Source organism: Oryctolagus cuniculus, chromosome 10 (assembly GCF_964237555.1).
Source record: "Oryctolagus cuniculus chromosome 10, mOryCun1.1, whole genome shotgun sequence".
Classification (NCBI taxonomy): domain Eukaryota; kingdom Metazoa; phylum Chordata; class Mammalia; order Lagomorpha; family Leporidae; genus Oryctolagus; species Oryctolagus cuniculus.
The window spans coordinates 16,166,953-16,187,612 of NC_091441.1; the positions used below are offsets into that span (position 1 = coordinate 16,166,953).

At 47.3% G+C, this 20,660-nt stretch overlaps 1 protein-coding gene across 2 annotated transcripts in view; it reads right to left on the bottom strand.

Annotated features, from left to right (window-relative positions):
- Positions 1-11,088: 11,088 nt before the first annotated feature.
- The window catches only part of TNFRSF11A (TNF receptor superfamily member 11a), a 60,439-nt gene continuing 50,867 nt past the window's right edge, over positions 11,089-20,660 (bottom strand). For both annotated transcript variants that reach the window (XM_008261434.4, XM_051851145.2), the window contains one exon: positions 11,089-13,642. In XM_008261434.4, coding sequence (XP_008259656.1) covers positions 13,317-13,642 — 326 coding nt within the window. In that variant the 3' untranslated portion in view covers positions 11,089-13,316. The remainder of the gene's footprint in view (positions 13,643-20,660) is intronic.

Here is a 20,660-nt window from a genome sequence, read left to right on the forward strand (position 1 = left end):
GGAAATGTGGGTAGGAGGAAGAGTAGGACAGAAGTATCACTATGAATCTGACTCTGTATATAGGAAATACATGAAATTCATAAACCTTAAATGAATTTGTTTTTTAAAAAAAAGAAACCCACGTATTATCTTTCGTGAACTTGCAGATGTTCATTACCCTTTCTCAGCCCATTTCCTTTGTTATAAAGTGATGATTAAGTGAGATAACATCAATGTAAACACCTTAGCAGGATGCTTCAACAAATGGGAGCTATTTGCCTAAATGTTAATCCTAAGTGACTGGAGGGGAGGCTCTCTTCATCTTGAGCAGAGCCCACCTTCAGGTCTTCTGCTCACAGCACCACCAGTGATTGCTGCTGTTACTCCTTCTCCATAGGCAGCCACAGTGGACTTATCTGTAATGGAAGTTTAAGGTCAAGAGCAGAAGGGCCAGTGCTGTGGCCTAGCAGGTAAAGCTGCCGCCTGCAGTGCCGGCATCCCATATGGGCACCAGTTCTAGTCCCGGCTGCTCTTCTTCTGATCCAGCTCTCTGCTATGGCCTGGGAAAGCAGTGGAAGATGGCCCAAGTCTTTAGGCCCCTGCACCCACATGGGAGACCTGGAGGAAGCTCCTGGTTTTGGATCAGTATAGCTCCAGCCGTCGCGGCCAATTGGGGAATGAACCAGTGGATGGAGGACACCTCTCTCTCTCTCTCTCTCTAATAAATACATCTTTTATTTATTTATTTATTTTAACAGGCAGAGTGGACAGTGAGAGAGAGAGAGAGACAGAGAGAAAGGTCTTCCTTTTGCCGTTGGTTCACCCTCCAATGGCCGCCGCGGCCTGTGCGCTGTGGCCGGCGCACCGCGCTGATCCGATGGCAGGAGCCAGGTGCTTCTCCTGGTCTCCCATGGGGTGCAGGGCCCAAGCACTTGGGCCATCCTCCACTGCACTCCCGGGCCACAGCAGAGAGCTGGCCTGGAAGAAGGGCAACCGGGACAGAATCCAGCGCCCCGACCGGGATTAGAACCCGGTGTGCTGGCGCCACAAGGCAGAGGATTAGCCTAGTGAGCCGCGGCGCCGGCCTAATAAATACATCTTTAAAAAAAAAAAAAAGCGCAGAAGCTGCCGTCAGGGTTGAGAGGTCAGGTTTGGTATCAAGGAACACCTCAATGTCAAGGAAAGAACCCTGGTTAAGGGCTCAGGGCCCCTGGCTCTGCCATCATGTCACACACATTCGAATTCTTGTAGGGACCAAGGGTTGTTTTATGGTCAGGAATTATTGCTCTATCCTTTCTTTAGTAGTAAAAAAAGTCCGTTTTAAAAAAGAAAAAAGGACACACGAAAAATGCTTATTGAAATAGTCCCACTTCTTAAATTACAGCAACTTCTCTCACTGTGGCTTCCAGCTAGGAAAATGTACCTTCTCTTGAGCCAGCACGGGCAGAGCAGAAGCTGGAAGAGAAGGGTCCTACGATGATCTCGTCCTCCCTGCGCTGTCGCTGTAGCCAGAGCTGTGCCGTCTGGGCTAACCATGGTACAGGGGCTGCCTTCCCACACTCTCCTGGTCAGTTTCCCAGGAGGCCTTGTTCTAAAGTAGTTACCGTCCTTAGCCACAGCTGATCAGACAGACTTGGTTCAACAGTTATGTTGAGCTACTCAGTCTGTCTCTTGGTTCTGGAGTCATCACATTCCCAGCTGAGCCAGTGGGTAGGGGCACTGGAGCAGGAAGTTTATATAGAGAGAGATTTGGAAGACAGCAATCATTTCATGCAATCTGAATAACCAGATCATGAGAGGATGCAGAAACAGAGGGAGAAAATGATGGGGGTGTTGAACCGAAGGGCAGTCTCTGCAGCCATCCCAGGCCTGCTCGTCCAACATTCACGTCTCAACGTTCCTGGTTTCTTGAGATCCCGCCCTGAATTTACCTGAACGTGGGGTTCCTGGTCCCTGCAATAATAGAAACCCTTGAGGCAGTCATAGCTGTTGGTTTCAATATGGTTCAGCATAGCTAGAAGGTTTGGAGAACCATTTACAAAACAGTGCTCGGAGTTCTCACACGCAGCCAGTGGCTGGAAAGGCAAGGTGTGAGTCCAAACCCTTTCCTTCCAGACCGAGGGGTCTTTAGCATGGAAGATGCGCCGGGACTCTGCTTTGAAATGCAGCAATGTAGTCATCAGACTACACTAATTCCCAGGACGAGGCCAAGGACGGAAGAAGGGCTCGGTAGCAGGTTTAGCTCCTGCGCTAAGGTATCAGCACACGTTCTCTACAACCAGGGCCTTGGGGCGCAGGAGGGAGACAGGGCCAGAGAGAAGGGCAGGCACGAAAGGAACTGGGGGAGGCAGTGACTGGACGGCCAGAAGGTCAAGACGGGTAAGGAAGTGACGAAGACACAGGACCCAGGGCTGGGCGGAAGGGGGAGGTGAGCAAGCGCCGGGACAGGAGGAAGAGAGGTGGAGGCAGGAGGAGAGAGGGCGGGGACAGGGTGAGGGCACAGAGAGGTGGTCGGGGCGCTGGAAGGGGCCCGTGGAAGAGCAACGTGGCTCCCACGTGTTCCGGTCAGCGGCCTCTTGTTCCATGTCATGACCCTTCCCCTCTAGACCGTCTCAATCTCCGACTGCTTTAAACGAAGTTGCCGTCTCCGTCCGTGTGTGCGACAAGTGACAGAACACCACAAACCGAGTAATTTATGGACAGAAGTTACTTTTCTTACAGTTCGGGCGGCCGGTGGGCTCCGCTGTCGGCGAGGGCTGCTCTCCGCTTCCAGGTCGCTGGGGCCAGGAGGGCCGCGTCCTCACCCAGCATCGGCAGAGGGGCAGACAGCGGAGAACGCCCTCGCCCACCGAATCCCTCACGGGAGAGCGCCCAGGGCCCAATCCTCCTGGTAAGGCCCCGCCTCTGAATAACCCCACATCAGCAACACCTGACTTCCACAGGGAACGCGTTCAAACCACGCCGGCATCTCCAGTCTGACTCAGAGAAGAGACCAGGAGGAAACGGGAAAATATTCTCAAAAACCACATACAGATGGGTGCTGCGTCTTTCCAATTTTTTCGTAAAATAATACATTTACTGACGTTATGGTTATTTATTTTTTAAAGGTTTATTTATTTGAAAGGCGGAGTTAGAGGGAGCGAGGAGAGGCACACAGAGTTCTTCCATCTGCTAGTTCACTCCCCAAATGGCCACAACTGCCAAGGCCTGGTCAGGCTGAAGCCAAAGCCAGGAGCTTCACCTGGGTCTCCCACGTGGGTGCAGGGCCCAGGCACTTGGGCCATCCTCCGCTGCCTTCCCAAGTGCATTAGCAGAGAGCTGGATCAGAGTGGAGAATATGGGATACTAATGTTGCAGGTGGTGGCTTAACCCACTATTACACAATGCTGGCCTTGGTTGTATTTAGTTTAGTTTTTTTTTTTTTTTTAAGAGATTTATTTATTCGAAAGTCAGAGTTACACAGAGAGGAGAGGCAGAGAGAAAGAGGTCTTCCATCTGATGGTTCACTCCCCAGATGGCCGCAATGGCCGGAGCTGCACCAATCCGAAGCCAGGAGCCAGGAGCTTCTTCCAGGTCTCCCAGGCGGGTGCGGGGGCCCAAGGACCTGGACCATCTTCTACTGCTTTCCCAGGCCACAGCAGAGAGCTGGATCGGAAGTGGAGCAGCTGGGTCTTGAACCAGTGTCCATATGGGATGCCAGTGCTTCAGGCCAGGGCGTTAACCCACTGTGCCACAATGCTGGCCCTTGTATTTAGTTTTTAAAAATTGTTATTGAGGTAAAATATACAAGTTTACCATTTTAGCCATTTTTAGGTGTACAATTTGGTGCCATTCAGTACATTCACTGTGTTGTACAAACATTACTACTATACATTTCCAGAATTTTTTAACATCCCAAATAGAAACTATGTCCATTAAGCAACAATCTCCTGATTTCTCTATTTTCAGCCTCTGCCAAGTGTTGCTGTGGATTCGCTTCTGAGACGAAGAGCGTGGTGAGGGCAAGAGGTGTGGAGTTACCACACAGACCCCGGGAGTCCGGAGGAAAGCAGACCTGAGGCAAGCAGCCTGCAGACTCGTTTATTTCAGTGGCTACAGCTGCTTATATAGCCAAGGCAGCCAATCCAGTCAAGGGGCGGTCTATGCCCTAACCAATCACAGCCTGTTGCCAGGCAGTTTCTGAAACCATCCAATCACAGCCTGTTGTCAGTCAGGCTCTGTTGTCATGTGATTTCCGAAGCCATCCAATCACGACCTGTTTTCAGTTAGGTTCTGTTGTCATGTGGTTTCTGAAATCATCCAGTCACGGCCGTTGCCACGCAGTTTCTGTTGTCAGCAGCCATCTTGGCATGACCTTCTCACTTTCTCATTCCATCACAGCCAAGCACTGTTCTACTTGTCTCTATGAATTTGCTGAGTCTAGGTTTCTCTTATGAGAGGAAACCATCCATTATTTTGGGTCTATCATATTTTGCTGAGCAAAACATCTTAAAGGTTCAACTATCTTGCAGTAAGTGTCAGAATTCCATTCATTTTCACTGCTGAATAGTATCCCATTGTATGGATATGACATATTTTGTTTATCCATTCTTTTGTTGTCAGACGCTTGGGTTATTTCTACTTTTTGAATATTGTGACCAGTTCTGATATGAACATTGGTGTACAAGTATCTGTTCAGGTCTCTCCTTCTGGGTATACACCTAGGTCTGGAACTGCTGGGTCATATGGTAAATCTATTTTTTACCTTTCTGAGAAACTGCCAAACTACTGTCTCCACTACAATACATGAGATTTCCAATTCCCCCACATCTGCTCCAACACCTGCTATCCCCTGCCCCTGCTGGAGAAGAGCCGCTCTCACAGGTGTGAGGGGGGTCTCGTGGTTTTGGTTGGCATTTCCCTAATGACTAGTGATGCTGAGCACATTTTCTTGTGCCTGTAATTGTATTTAAAGCCAGCGTTCACGGTAAGACCCATGTGGAATCCATATGGATTTTATACCTTTTACTTAGCCTCTCTCCAGGAAGGATTCAGCCCAGCCAGGGTTATGTGGAGACACGCGCTCACCTCCTGCACTAAGACCACAGCTGGAACTGTTTCTTCTTATTAAGAACTCTTATTTCTCCCCCAACGTTTCCTTTTTCACCTCCTTTACAGCCAAACTCCAGCTCTTCCTAGAAGGGTCTGTGTTCCTTTTGCTCAGGTGCTGTCATCCTGAATCCACATTTTGCCAACTTATTTTCAAGGGTCTGTAAGTTCTGAGTAAGGACATTTTACCTTGGATGTTTTGTTTTGGTGACAGCAACAATAAAAATTAGACACTTCTTTTTTAAAAATTTATTTATTTATTTATTTTATTTTTTGGTCAGGCAGAGTTACAGTGAGAGAGACAGAGTTATAGACAGTGAGAAGACAGACAGACAGAAAGGTCTTCCTTCCATTGGTTTATCCCCCAAATGGTTGCTACAGCCGGCACGCTGTGCCCATCTGAAGCCAGGAGCCAGGTGCTTCCTCCTGGTCTCCCATGTGGGTGCAGGGACCCAAGTACTTGGGCTATCCTCCTCGCCCTCCCGTGCCATAGCAGAGAGCTGGACTGGAAGAGGAGCAACCGGGACAGAATCCGGCGCCCCAACAGGGACTAGAACCCGGTGTGCTGGTGCTGCAGGTGGAGGATTAGCCTAGTGAGCCACGGCACCGGCCGAATTAACCACTTCTATTCTGATACATGCTACAACAACATAGACGAAACTTGACAGTATTCTAACTGAAGTAAGTCGCAAAAGGAAAAATACTGGGGGTGGGTGTTTGGCACAGTGGCTAACCTAGCACTAGGGATGCCGACACCCCTTTCAAAGTGCCTGGGTTTGAATCCCAGCTCTGCTTCCAGTTCCAGCATCCTTATAATGTGCCCTGGGAAGCAGCAGCTGATAGCCTACAACTTGGATCCATGCCACTCACGTGGGAGACCCAGATTGAGTTCCAGGATCGTGGCTTTGGCCTGGCTCATCTCTGTTAGAGGCATTTGGAGAATGAACTAGTGGCTGATCATCTCTTTCTGCCCTTCAAATAAATTTTTTTTTTTTTTTTACAAAAGACAAATACCGTATGATTGCACTTGCAGGAAGTAGTTGAAGCGTCAAAGTCATAGAGACAGAAAGTGAAATCAGGGGTACCAGGGGCTGCAGAGGAGGGAATGGGGAGTTATTTGTTAATGGGTATAGAATTTCAATTTTGCAAAATGAAAAGATCTGGAGATTGGGTGCACAACAATATGAATATTCTTTCTCCTGAACCAGTATGTTTAATTTTTAATTTGCCAGTTCTAGAATTTTTGGTTACTCTTCTAACCAAATCCTGCACTACAACTTCAGCACCAGTGTTGGGGCTGCACTGTTATTGCAGGCTCAAGAGACATGAGCTGCGCAGAGGCAGGACAAGAAAGGTGGGACTGTCCCTGGCAGGGCCCCGTGACCTCGCTCACAGTCACAAGAACCAGGCATTCACTCTCATTCGGGTGGTGAACAGTGACCAATCACATCCACTCTGGAATTCATGAACTTTTTCCCTTTTCAAAGGGATTCTGTACATTATTCATGTTTGAGGAACCCTAACATGCAGAAACTTTGTAATATGGTCTGCAGTCACCAACAAAGACTGTTTTTTAAATAGTCCCATGGTGACTCTGTGTGCCTTCAGAGACCTTGCCACCTTCAGCTCTTGTAGGGGACTAGCTAATACTGGGCCAGTAGTAGGTATACTGCCATTTCTGGGATACCCACTATGTGCAAGGCTCTTGTCCTGCATTTTAGACAAGCTGTGCATTTGCATCATCATCATGTCAGTGAAGTGGCTGCTATAATTAGAACTGTCCCCTCCAGACTTCAGGTGCTGGAGCTTCATGGGCAATGTGACAGTATGAAGACGGGGGATTAGGTGCCCTAATAAAAGACGCTTCACGCAGCATTTAGTTTTCTCTTCTGTCTCCCACCATGTGATGACACAGCATTCTTCTCTGAAGGGTACAGACCTTGCCAGAGAATTGAACCTGTGGCCTCTGTTGCCTGGGCTATAGCTGCCCATGAGGAATGAAGAGCCTGAATGACACTGAGGCTTTACTGGACTCCAGTCTCCTCCTGAAGGGACTTGGGCCTATATGCCGCCTCTTCTGAACAAGTGGGCAACGAACGGGTGATCCTTAAAAAGTTCCTAGAGAAGCAAGCCCTTGGCTTATCATTGAAGATGTGGTTTGAGAAGCTCACATGCCGTATCAGAGGGCTTGGGGCTGAGTCCTGACTCCTGATTCCAGCTGCCGCTAACGTGCACCCTGGAAAGCAGCAGGTACTGGTTCCCACCCACTTGGGAGACGTGGACTGAGTTTCCTCTCCCAGTTCCAACCTGGCCCAGCCCTGGCCACTGTAGGCATTTGGAGAATGAATCAGTGGGTAGGAGCATTGTCACACACAATCTCTTTCTACTTCTTAAATAATTTTCTTAAATTTCATATATAATATGTATTATGAAAAACAGCATATCATAGTTACATCCAAATAAAAAAATTCTGCTTTCTGCAGTCACTTTGTATTATTCTTCCCAAACTGGGAGAGGCATAGGAACACCAAGAGGAAAGAAACCTGAAACACAGCCTTCAACCCACGAATCAGTATTCTGTACTCACAGATGTCAGAGGCCCAGGAGAAAGACCTGCCCCACGAGTGCCCATTCCAATGGTTGTCTTTCAAGATGGTGTAATGCGACGTTAAAGGGTGCAAGTCACATCCCTCAGTGTGCCTTGTCAGCATAAGATAGCTACCTCGGGGTCAGTCACCACAGTCTTGTCAACTGACTGGAGAAGGTGTGTCCCTGGGACCTTGTTCTGGGCAGGAAGGTATCCATGGTGGGTGGCAAAGCTTGAGGTGGTCTGACTCAGGAAGAAACATGACGTCAAGGTGGCTGTGTCTCCAGGCAGGGAAAGTACCAGAGGCAGACAGGGTGTAGAACAGTTGGGTTTCTACTACTGGAATCTTCCAGGAACTCTGCTGGGGCTTGGTTATACCTCATCCCATGTGAATCTCACACCATCATCCCTATTAACTAATATTGTTGCCTGAATTCACACCTGCAGAAAATTAGGCTAAGAAGTGTGGCAGCTGTACAAGCAAAGTCCGTAAGTGGCAAGGGATGAGTTGTGAGCCAGGACTGACTGCAAAATTTCTGCTTGTCCCATCACACAGGCGAAGAGGGTAACTTACCAGCTCCCCAGCTAGAATGAAGTCACTGTGAGAGACCTGTGGTTTACAATCTGAGCTTTTATGCTGTTGGTTATCAAGTTCTTTTTTTTTTTTTTTTAAGTGTTCTTGTACGCCAGTTTACCAAGGGGAATCAAGAAAAGAGATGTCTGCCAAGCATCAGCCTCAATCTCCTCATGGGGTTAGGGTAACTGTGCAGTCAGTGTAGAGGCAGAGAGAGAACAATCAGACTCCCAAGAGACATGAGAAACCATGGTGGAAGGAGCCATGGCACACAGAGGTCCCAGAGGTGTCCCTGCCATCCTTGTTCAAATCTTGGGAGACACGAGGTTGTTCAGCCCAGGGGGGCCATGCCTCAGTGGGGCTGCCATGAGGGTGTCAGGCCAGGTTTTCAGTGGACTGTGGCTCCCCCTGTCTCTCTGCACTAGGTTTCAATACTCCCACCTGACCTCCTGGCCTCATTACTACCCAATTTCAGATCCCATCTCTTTTCTGGCACAGCTTTAGGAATTGCAAGGTGGTCTGTTCATAGGCACAGCCCTCGAGTCAGGAAAACCAAAGACAGTCCCTCCCTGGCAGCCTCCTCTGGCGCCTGGAGCCCATGATGGTCCGAGGTCACCTTCCATTGCTCCAGGCTCTCCTGGTCTTTATCTCCCTTCTCAGGATGCTGCAGGCCCAAGCTTTAAAAAGCACACTAAACAAAAACAATGCCTCATCCGCACGTTCTTTGTTCCCTCTCCCTAGAGCTGGTTATACAGCTTGTTCCCAGAGCATCCCATGGAGCTCCAAGGCAGCCAGACAAGGGGAAGTCTACACCATCGGAGACTGCCAGGAGCAAGCTGTCAAAACTGTGCTTCTTTCACCAAAGGCAATGCCTTTGCTCAAGCTTCCCTTTGGCCCAGTACATAAAAAGCTGTTGTTGGATCAGGGTAAAGGATGAACACCTTTTAGCCATTTATGTAGTTAAGTTCCTCCACTCAAAGTTATCTCAGTTTTCTTGATTTTACAAATAGCTACTTTTCAATTTTCTGTCCTAGTCAAGTGAATATAGTAGACTCAATCTCCAAAACACTTAATGTGACTTTGGAAGGAATTTTGATACTTAGGTAAAAGTATGGGTGGCTGTCTTATTGTAGGAATTCACAACACTGGGCATCAAAGAAACTCAATCAGCGAAGAAGCAACCATTCACTTACTAAGGATTGGGAATGTTCCTCTTGTCTTTCCCTAGATGCACTCTTCTCTGTACCATGTTATTGCAAACAACATCCCTGTGGTAGACAGATGGCAAAAGGTCCCCCATTCTTTCCTTTTCCATGCCACACCATGTCACTATGCAATTCTTCCCAGGACCCTGACATCACCATGAGGACAAGCCCCGCTAGCTAGCTGGAAGGATGCAGACCATGTGGAGAAAGCACAGGCCAGCCAGCCACCCCTCAGGCAACCAGTTTGCTCACTGCATATGGGGAGCAAGTCTGGTCGAGCTGGGCCAGGCCTCAAGAACCACCCAAGGTGATCCATCCCATAGCATCGTGAGCTAAAGAAATGGTGCTTTAAGCCACTGGATATTGGAATGGTGTGTTACACTGCAAGATCCTCGCCCCACCCCAACTCCCGCCACACAAAAGTTCCCACACATCATACTCAAATGGCTTTTTGCATTTGCAGGTAAACAGAGAAATGAATTCTTCCTTCTTCTAGCAGTAGAGTTAAGTGTGGAGAGAAGACACTATACTCCATATCCCTTTCTGCTGTTTCACTAGACATCCAAGCTTCATTTTATAAAATTTTCTTTAGAGATCAACAGCCAATATAACATTAAGTCAAGTGTTTTCTGTCACTCCCCCTCTTCGTGGAGGAACGACACAGGACCCTGCGCTGTTCTTTCGTCTGCTCAGCCCTTCCCTGGTTTGCTGCTGGTTCTTCCCAGGTTGGCTACCGATCCTTCCACCTCCGTGGAAGGGCGGTGCCCCCTGCCACTTTCCCCACTTCCGCAGGGGAGCGGCACACCGCCGACCGGCTCTCTCGGGGGCTGCTCAGATGTTCCTCAGGTGTTCCCCTTAGATGTTCCTGGTGCATGTTGTCTCTCTCCTCCTTTATAGTCCTCTTCCACCAATCCCAACTCTGCTACCCACATGCCGAGTACGCTGCTCTCCTCCAATCAGGAGCAGGTCCTGCTGTTTATTGGTTGAACTGGAGGCAGCTGTGTAGAAGCTGTTTTCTCCTCTCCCAGCGCCATATTGTGGGAGAGCAGATGCATAGAATAAGTCTTAATTCCAGTAACTTAGTCTAGTCAGAGTTGCTCCCCACATTGTCTGTGGGTTGTCATGGGAACCACAAATAAGACAGCAAAAAAAAACAAAACAAGGTCAAGAATAAGTTGAGTTATGATTCTACAATGAGCCCTGTTTTAGCAAACCATAGCAGGGATCCAGCTGGACATACTGCAGCCATCTCAGACAACACCATTGTAATTTTGCCTTCTGGGTGACTGTGCAGGCTATTCCAAACCCTGTGGGGCAAGCAAGGCCATTAAGAATCTGCTACTTTTATATGATGCCTGGAATGTCTCTTCTCTTATGCTTGGAATGTGAAAGTCCAGAAGCATTCCAATTAGCCATGCACCACCTTTGTCTATAAAACCCCTTCTCTCTTGCCTTATGGTGTGAGATTCTCTTTCCTCTCCTCTTTTTCTGTTTTGTGGTCCCCAAGATGAATGCTTCTGTCCACAAATACCCATAATACATTATATTTTGTGAAATCCTGGGTTGTCAGCCTTTTTCTTAGGTCTCCGTACCTCCCACCTTTGGTGTTCAGTTCTCATACAGTGGGGCTTTCCAAAACAGCCATGAAAAAATTCTTTTATGGTCAAATATATGTTTAATAATCTCTTTATCATGTTTCCCAAATAATTTTTCATTATTGCTTTCACATCATTCTGTTTACATTTGTCACATATTCTCCATAACACAGACACAGACCTACAATGCTATACATTTCCTATCGTTTAATTGCCTTTGGATCAATACAGAGTTAGTAGGGATCAGTGCGGGAAAGAATATTACCTTTTCCTGAAAATAGACCCTTATGTATTTCTACAGCACCTTTCATTTAAGGAGCTCAAGTTATTTTAACATTCATTGTCACATCCCTTTGATATCTCTGGGTAGGGGAACCATTATAAATTATCATGACTGCATCCTTATAGAAACAACAATGTAAGCACAGAAAGGTGAAGTATTCTTAGTGAGACGATGACAGTCCTAGTGGAAACGTGGGTTTTCCGCTCAGCATTCTGCTTTGTGAACAGCAGCTGTGTTTAACAGATTCCATATCAAAAGGTGTGATGGTCTCAGAACATCTCTGTGGATGGACGTTAACTAAAAGGGCAGATCAGATAGTAAATTTCTACCTGCTGATCATCCTGGCAACGCAGTTCTTTCCTGCAGTTTTTCATGTCAGCTAAGGAGTCCCATCAATTACACAGCCATTCTCTGCTTCTCCATTAAAAACCATCATCAACTGCTACCAACCCAGCATTTCCAGAAGAACTGCAACTAAGAGGGGGAGATCAGTGGTCGGTGGTGGTTCTTTTCGGCGGGACACTTGTGGACAATGACCACTATTAACATTCTCATAACCTAGCAGATATGCAAAATTACTTTGAATATGCTCAGGAATTTCAACTTTTCTCCAGTATTTGAGAACCAACAGTCATTGGCCATTATAACTAAAACTACCCAGTTGACTTTGTCTGCTTTATACTCTTTAAGCTTCCTCAAAAGAGAACACACACCAAGAAAAAAAGCACATTTAGGGTAATACATGTTCTTACATTCACAACATGAGGACTTGATTTTTAATTTAAAGGCACTGGAAAATAGTAGGAATGTTTTCCGCCTCTACAAGGCTGAATTACAGGTGCATAATTATTTAAGAATAAGAGAACTCTTGAACCCATTTATGTCATTCTTATCCAGAAAGAGCAAATGCAACGTTATATTTTGATTTTCTTCTTTCTTGAGTTTCCCGGGCACCGTCTTTTTCACTTTGTGTGCAGGTGAGCCCCGTGTTTGCTTTGCTTTTCATGCCTTTTCCAGAAAGACATCAAGACTAAGAATGCCACGCTGCAGAACCTGGGCTTTCGGAGACTTTCTTACCAAGTACCTGACTCCCTCTGGCAGCGAGGACAGATAAACCACGTGGAGGGACAAGGTCACACACCGAACTCGGGGCCTGCTCAACAATCAACCCAACTTAACAACAGTAGGAAAAGGCCAAGTTCTCCTTTTGCTTTCCTTCCGAGAACATGGAGACGCGGACTATTTTTCAGAAAATCAAAGTCCCTCCACTTGTTCCCTGCACCTTGCCCCGGGCTTCCCATACCTAACCTTGTCCTGAAGGTGCTTGGACACACACCTGGGAAGGCCACCACCAGGACGCCGTGGCAGGAGTGCGAAGGGAAATATACGAGGAGGCTGTCCCTCCTGCAAGAATTGTTGAGGGGAAAAACACCCTGAAACAACTTTTAAAAAGTGGGGGAAAGCATCAATTAGTATGTTGTTACATAAATAGGGGAGGGCGGGGCCGCAGACCCCAACAGAAGACGCGGTAAAAACAGATGCCGAGAGGGCCAGACTGCGAGGTGCTGAGAACGGCGCGGGCGAGGGGGAGAGGACAAAGACCGTGGACGGGAGGAAAGGAAACGGCGGGGGCCGACGGCAGCTGCCTGTACCTGCGCCGTGGGCACCGGTGAGCCGTAGCAACACATTTACTTTTGGGAACAGCAGGAGGGCAGGCGACGTCGGGTGATCTTCCGAGAAGGTCCCGGTGCTCGGCGGTGTCGGGAGGGGAGGATGCACGGGGCCAGCGGCCCTCCTGCCCCGGGCGCCGGCGGCGGGGGCTCCCTGCGGCCCGCGCGTTCGGTCAAGCGAGGTCGGCGCGCGTGCAGCCACGCGTGCTCCTGGCCTCGGAAGGCAGAGGGCGGGAAGCGTGGACCCGGGGCGGGGTCCGGCCGCCCACTCCCCCGCGCCCGCGCGGTGGCGCCTGCGGCTGCCTCGGAGGACAAAGGGACGCCCGAGGTCCGGCTCAGGCCTCGGCCCCGCCCTGCTCCTGCACGGGCCGCGAGGCCTTCTCCGGCCCGGGCGCGCCCTGCTCCTGCATGCCCGCTCCGGGCCACGCCTCGGGGCCGGCGCACGCGTCCGGGAAGCGCGGGCCGTTGCCCGCGAAGGAGTCGCGGCGGCTCAGGGTCTCCTCCTGCACCGGGCGGCCCACGGGCTCCGCGGCCGCGCCCCCCGGCCCCGCCGCGCCCTCCTGCGAGGTCTGACTGACGTAGACCACGATGATGTCGCCCTTGAAGTTCATCACTTGCCCGCTGGAAATGAACGTGGAGTTACTGTTTCCAGTCACATTGCCTGCACGGGAGAGGGAGAGAACACGGAGAGGTTGAGTCAGCGTTTCCCGCCGCGGACCCGGGTTTCCCGCTGAGGCCGGGGAGGGAGAACGACCCCACGCGAGCCAGCCCTGGCCATCCTCGAGGTCTGGGCTGTGGAATTTCAGCCGAGGCTCCGAGGCGAGCACGCAGCGCGCACAGCTCACGCCCAGCCGTGGTCCCCGAGCGCACGGAGCTCAGCCTCCCTCCTCCCCGCCGGGACCCTCCCCTCAGAGGCCTCTGCCTCCCAGGGGGTCCCCGGCAGCTCGGCCATGAGAGGCCTGGGGCCTGCATAGGCTCAGTTTTTAACAGAGGTTCATACAGTTCCTTAGTACTTAAAAAAAAATTTTTTTAAAACCCCTGGATATAAAAGAAGAAAATTTCAGAAAACTAAAATGGAAGAAATAAATCCTATTTTTAAAAAAAGTTCCTTCTGCACCCTGAAGGTGGTGCTTTGTCCCTAGGGGACTCTGTCGTCTTCCTTTGTGGGTGACTGGAAGCAGTTGGTCTTTAATTAATAGACCATTTGAAAACCAGATGGGAAGTTCAACAAATGTTGGCCAATCTGTTACCTCTTATTATTCTTCCCATTTATAGACTGATGCTCCAGAAAGTTCCCTGGCAAAAGTAAAGGCCACAAACCAAGCAGATTCAGCCACTCCCTGCCACTCAGCCTCACAAACCATCTTTGGCTGGGGACATGGACCTCAAAATGGCAGCTCATTCTTCACCACCCTCATCTTTCTTCGCATTGTGATCCAATTTAATAATAATTTACACAAAGTGAAGTTTCATACTGCACATGAAGAAGTTTTCCCCAAATTGTAAGGCAAGTTTTGGACATGCTAACTAAAACAACGGGCACAATGCAGAGACTTCCCCTACCCACTGGGTACCTCCAGAGACACAGAGACTGAGGCACAGTGAGACGCCATGGAAACATGGACTTTAAATGTGAACTACAAATCAGAAGTCACATGGGGATGTCTGTGACTCATGCTATTTCTCCCATAGTCAGTTGTATGGGGGATGCAACAAGAAGGGTAGTGGAAAGGATTTATTTACCTAATAATCCCCAACCAACATGAGGAAGGCCAGCTGGCATTTCCATTTATCAGCCAGCTGTAAGTTCTCTGTTCCCTCTGTAATAGACCAGTAAGTGCTTATAATATACAGCATATTCTAAGCTGCTAACCCACTCCACTCTCTAGCACATTTATAACTTTCTGCTCCCCCCAGGTATCAAGTTACTTTTCACATCTGTTTTTACCTGATAAACTCATTAGGAAACTCAGTGAAGTATTTACTATGTAAGCCATGAAATGTAAGTATGAAAAAAAAGGGGAAATGTTCCTATGAAAATTAAAGTGAATGCTTAGCAAGGACTCAAAAAGTGAGTTTCTTAAAAAAAAAACATACAAAAAGGAAAAAAACCCACCACCACCTGCTGACCTGGTGTGGTTCTGTGAACATGGGAAATATTAAAAAAAGAAAAGGAAGAAAAGAATAATATTAAAAGTGCAGAAGGGTTTTACTCTTAGATTTGTTTTGTAAATATCTGTAACTTCTCATTCCACACTAAATATATGGAAATGTGGGGGGTAGCACTGTGGCACAGGGAGTAAAGTCACCACCTGCAGCGCCGGCATCACATACAGGTGCTGGTTCAAGTCCCGGCTGGCTGCTCCACTTCCGATCCAGCTCTCTGCTGAGGCCTAGGAAAGCAGTAGAAGATGGCCCAGGTCCTTGGGCTCCTGCACCCCCATGGGAAACCGGGAAGAAGCACTTGGAATCGGCGCAGCTCCAGCCGTTGCGGCCATTTGGGGAGTGAACCAACAGAAGGAAGACCTTTGTCTCTGTCTCTCACCCTCATGGTCTGTAACTCTGCCTCTCAAATAAATATAGCTTAAAAAAAAAAAAAAAACTAGTACTGACTAGACTTCTTTTTAAAGTTCTACTGATTTATCAGTGACATTAAGTGGCAATTCGTCAGTGGCAGCAGGGTGGTCTTCATGGGTGTGTATCCTGTGCAGCTGCCCACAACCTAGGGCTCAGAAGGGCCATGCTTGGCTAAATGTTCTGTCAGCATCATCTTGGAATTTCTAGAGTTTTTGTACTTCTAGGACTTCATAATTTCATTTTTTACTCGTTATGCAAATTATGTGTTAATCCTGAGGAGTACAGGCAACTCTCAGGGGCACAGCTCTGGGTTTTTTTTCCCATCAATGCTGTCATTTAGCATCACGGTTTTTGGAGGTAACAACTCATAAGTCAGACATATTTCAGTACTGCAGGAGTGCTTGCCTGTCAAATTTTCTCTACTAATGAACTAAATGTTCAGGACAACACTGAGTTATAGAAATCAGCCACTGATACTCTTAAAGTACAGGTATGTTTTCTTGGTGTTCAAGTCACCCACCACTTCCTGGGAAACTCTCAGCACCAACTTCCTGGAAGAACTGTCACCTGTCCCTTGAGAATGGGTCTCCTGACTGTATCAATTATAGCTTTAATGTTTTACTTACAGTTTCTAGTTTTTGTTTCTTTCTTTTTTAATTTATTTATTTTATTTTAAAGTCAGCATTACACAGAGAGAGGAGAGGCAGAGAGAGAGAGAGAGAGAGAGGTCTTCCATCCGATGGTTCACTCCCCAATTGGCCGCAACAGCCGGAGCTTCAGCAATCCGAAGCCAGGAGCCAGGAGCTTCCTCCAGGTCTCCCATGTGGCGGATGCAGGGGCCCAAGGTATTGGGCCATCTTCTGCTTTCCCAGGTCATAGCAGAAAGCTGGATCAGAAGTGGAGCAGCCAAGTCTCGAACCGGCGCCCATATGGGATGCCGGCACTTCAGGCCAGGGTGTTAATCCGCTGAACCACAGCGCCAGCCCCTAGTTTAGGTTTCTTTAAAGTGGCATGAGAACTAAGAATTACTTGACAGGCAGTCTTCTAAGTGCAGAATCCTTTTAGAGTTTCATTCCCCCAATCTCTCTCATAGTTGTCTCATCCACCTCAACTTTATAACAACAAAAAAAATTTTTTTAGCAATTCATTCTTTGAACTGTCACAAAGCACATGGTGACTTTCAAAGAAAGAATTCATGCTTATTAAAATATTTTTTCCTTTTTTTTGCCAACATAAAGTTTCATATTCAAAAGATCAGCTCACACAGGATTGGAAGCACTTTGCACAGCCATACAGTGGTAGGAACAGAAGGCCTGCATATTCTAGAATGATCTCTGTATTGTACGCAACCAGTGTGCCGTAAGTTTTGGTTGGCTTCCATCATAGAGAGAAGTATGGGTTAAGTGGAGTGAGATTAAGAGAGCATCTACATAGTAATAAGAGCAATAGAAACACTCTCCAAACGCAGGGTTTCCTGGGTACTCTCTGCAGGCAAGGCTCCCTGCACTGCAAATGCTAACCTTGCATGTGCACATTCTAAGTTGGTTAGTTGGTCTTTCCTCCTTTACTGACTGATAGTGTTTTGTTTCCATGGCTTGCCAAAATCTACACTCACCTGATTGTCATATAGTAACATCAGCATCATTGTGGCATTTCAGTCTCTCAGGCTTAAGTGGTGACTACAGGGAAGGAGGCACTGTTGGCTGCCTGAGTACAGGAGGATAAAAATTCAGGTAGGATGGGGAATCGAGCAGGGGTTCAAAATCTCTCTGGTCTTGTCCTGGCATGGCCCTCACCAGTGGTGAGATTTGGGGACAAACCGCTTAGCCACTCTCCAGACCTCAATCTGCTCATTACAATATGAGCATCAATTATCAATCTATCAAGCTGAGCTAGTTTGGCAGGATACAGTTGCACAGAGAAGGCACATAATACATAGCTGTTACATAAATGAACAAACCAGTGCATATATAGCCAGCAGAATAGCATAAGGTTCAAACAAGATGACAGATTTGAAAATGCTTTGGAAATAGCAAAGAATTAGTCATGGATGTAATGATGGCATTACTACTCCTAGAAAATAATACTAGTGCTCGTGGCACTCCTGAGGACATAGAGATCTGTGAAAGAGACTGAGTGGTAACGTCATCTTTTCATCCCTATCTTGTCAAAGGATCTCAGCATGTCTCGAAGGCTGCGAGGGCACTCTCCCCTGGAAATCCAACTTTTGCTTTCTTTGCTGAAGTTATCGACCACTATGACTGCCTTTGGCTAGAACATTCATCTGTATAATTCAGCGCTGAGAAGCAGTCTCGTTTCTCACCTGGCTAGTCAGCTGTGAGCTGAATGCAGCTCTTGTGTAGATCGAGTCTTAGAATAAGTTGGTAATATTCTTAATTTATAACACAAGTTATTCATGAACTGTCCTTGCTAAAAGGAATACTTCTTTAAAGTTTTCTTCAGAATAGAGGGTTTACATGACTATGTAAGCCAATCTGAGATGACAAGGCCACGGGATGGTGACATCAATAGGTCACCATGTTGGCAAACTGCATGATCAGATGGTTGCTCTAGGGCCTCCTAGTCAGCCTGGTTGCCATGGCTTCTGCAGTTGACACATGCCCCTAAAAGGTAACTCTTTCCACTGAGTGCCAAAGTACCCTAGGATGGTATGCTGTTAGGGGAGACCACCTGCTGCCTGATGGCTGGTAAGGGGGTATACAAAAATGGAGGCTCACCCAAGATGCCCTGAAAGCATCCAAGACTTAAAAGAATGAGAAGGCAAGCTGCAAACTGAGAGAAAACATCGATAAAAGCCATATCTGATAAAGGACTATTAGCCAAAATACACAAAGAACTCTTAAAATTCAACAATAAGAAAACAAAGAACCTGATTTTTACAAATGGGCCAAAGACCTTAACAGACACCTCATCAGAGACGATACACAGATGGCAAGAGACATCTGGAAGGAATCTCTACACCATATACCATCACAGAAATGCAAACGAGAACAACGAGACACCACTGTCCACCTTTTAGAATGGCCAAATCCCAGACCACTGATACCACCAAATGCTGGGAAGGATGTGGAGCAAGAGGAATGCTCACTCATTCCTGGTGTGAATGCAAAATGGTATCAGCAGGTTGGAAGACAGGGTGGCAGCTTTATAAAACAAAACATACACTTAACATTGAGTCCAGGGGGCCGGCGCTGTGGCATAGTAGACTAGGCCTCTGCCTGCAGTGCTGGCATCCCATATGAGTGTCACTTCAAGCCCCAGCTGCTCCTCTTTGAATCCAGCTCTCTGATTATGGCCTGGGAAAGCAGTGGAAGATGCCCAAGTGCTTGGGCCCCTGCACCCACGTGGGAAACCCAGAAGAAGCTCCTGCCTTCAGATTGGCCCAGCTCTAGCCATTGCAGCTATTTGAGAAGTGAACCAGCAGATGGAAGACCTTGCTCTCTGTCTCTCCCTCTGTCTGTAACTCTGCCTCTCAAATAAGTGAATAAAATCTTAAAAAAAAATTGACTCCAGTAATCCTATGCCTAGGCATTTGCCCAAAGGAGGTGAAAACTTAGATCCACACAAAAATCTGCATGTGAATGTTTTTAGCAGCTTTACTCAAAATTGCCAAACTTGGAAGCAGCCAAGAGTCCTTCAGTAGGTGAATGGATAAATAAACTGGTATATCCAGATGATGCTAAGAAGAAATGAACTATCAAACCACGAAAAGACATGCAAGAAAGTTAAATGCATATTGTAAGGCAAATGATGCCAATGTGAAAAGGCTACAAACTGTATGATGTCAACTATTGAGATGCGTTCTGAACAAGGCAAGACTATGAAGACAGTAAACTACAAGTGGCTGTGAGGGGGCCAGGGAGAAGAAGGGATGAATGAATGGGTGGGGCACAGAGGATGTTTAGGGCAATGAAACTGTCCTGTATGATACTCTGATGGTGAGAATATGGCATTGGAAATTCATCCTAACCCACTGGATGCTCAACACAAACAGTGGGCCCTAATGTGTGCATGCAGGTTCAATGACTATAACAAATTGTTCTACTCTGAAGTACATACCTTTGACTCAATTCTGCTGTCAACCTAAAGCTGCTCTAAAAATAAAGTTTATATATATTTAAAAAGTTTATATGTATTACTAAGACTTTTGCAGGTACCATTAGTCCATGGAGCCTCTATAATTCAAGCAAAGCCAGGACCTGGCACTCCCTCTTGCCAGTTCTGCTTAGGCTGCCTCCCTGACAGTTTTCTGTTCAAGGCTGCCCCTGGCATTTATGTTACCTGCATAAAAATACGGGGCTGGAAGCACGTGGAAGAAAAGGCTTTTCCTACAAAAGGATCACAGATATCGACAACAGTAACTTCCAGGGACAACTGGCACAAGGGCAGGGGAGTCACTTTATAGGCGAGGCAACCAGTGCCTGCTGCACATCCCCGGTGTCTTCCTAGGGAACCCTGGAGGCCCAGGTTGGCTTAGTCAGAGTAGCCAGTTACCCCAGGCCTGTGTTTGTCCTTATTCCAGGACACTGCAATCAAATGAAATCAATATAACGGGAACGGATTTAAGGGGAGATGGCGTGGTGGTTTAAGATGTACGATTCACAATCAGACACTCAGATCATGACTTTGTTGCCTACTACTGGTGCGATCCTGGCCAGGGAACTTGCCCCATGAGATCTCTTTGAGGAATTAAGAGAAGATACACACAAAGCATTTAGCCTGCCCTTGGTCACTAACATCTATAGCAGCACGGACCAACTGGAGGCCTTCAGGTTATAAAAATCTTAGAGGTCTCCAGACATCATGCAATTGGTAGAAATGTATTTGAAGTCTACCAAAAGTATGATTTGAAATCCAGAATGATTATGGGGGTTTTCATTCAATTAAGAGTTTTAAAGAGTCTTTAACATTTGAAATGGATTACTTGACTTTACATTACTATTGAATGTGTCTTCACTAGAAAAAAATTCTGATAACTGAGAGTGTTAAAAATAGCATTAAAGTCAACAAACAAGGGACAAATGATGTGTCTCGTTATAATCAGAAAGATGTTTATACTCTGCTAAGTCCATGCTTTATAT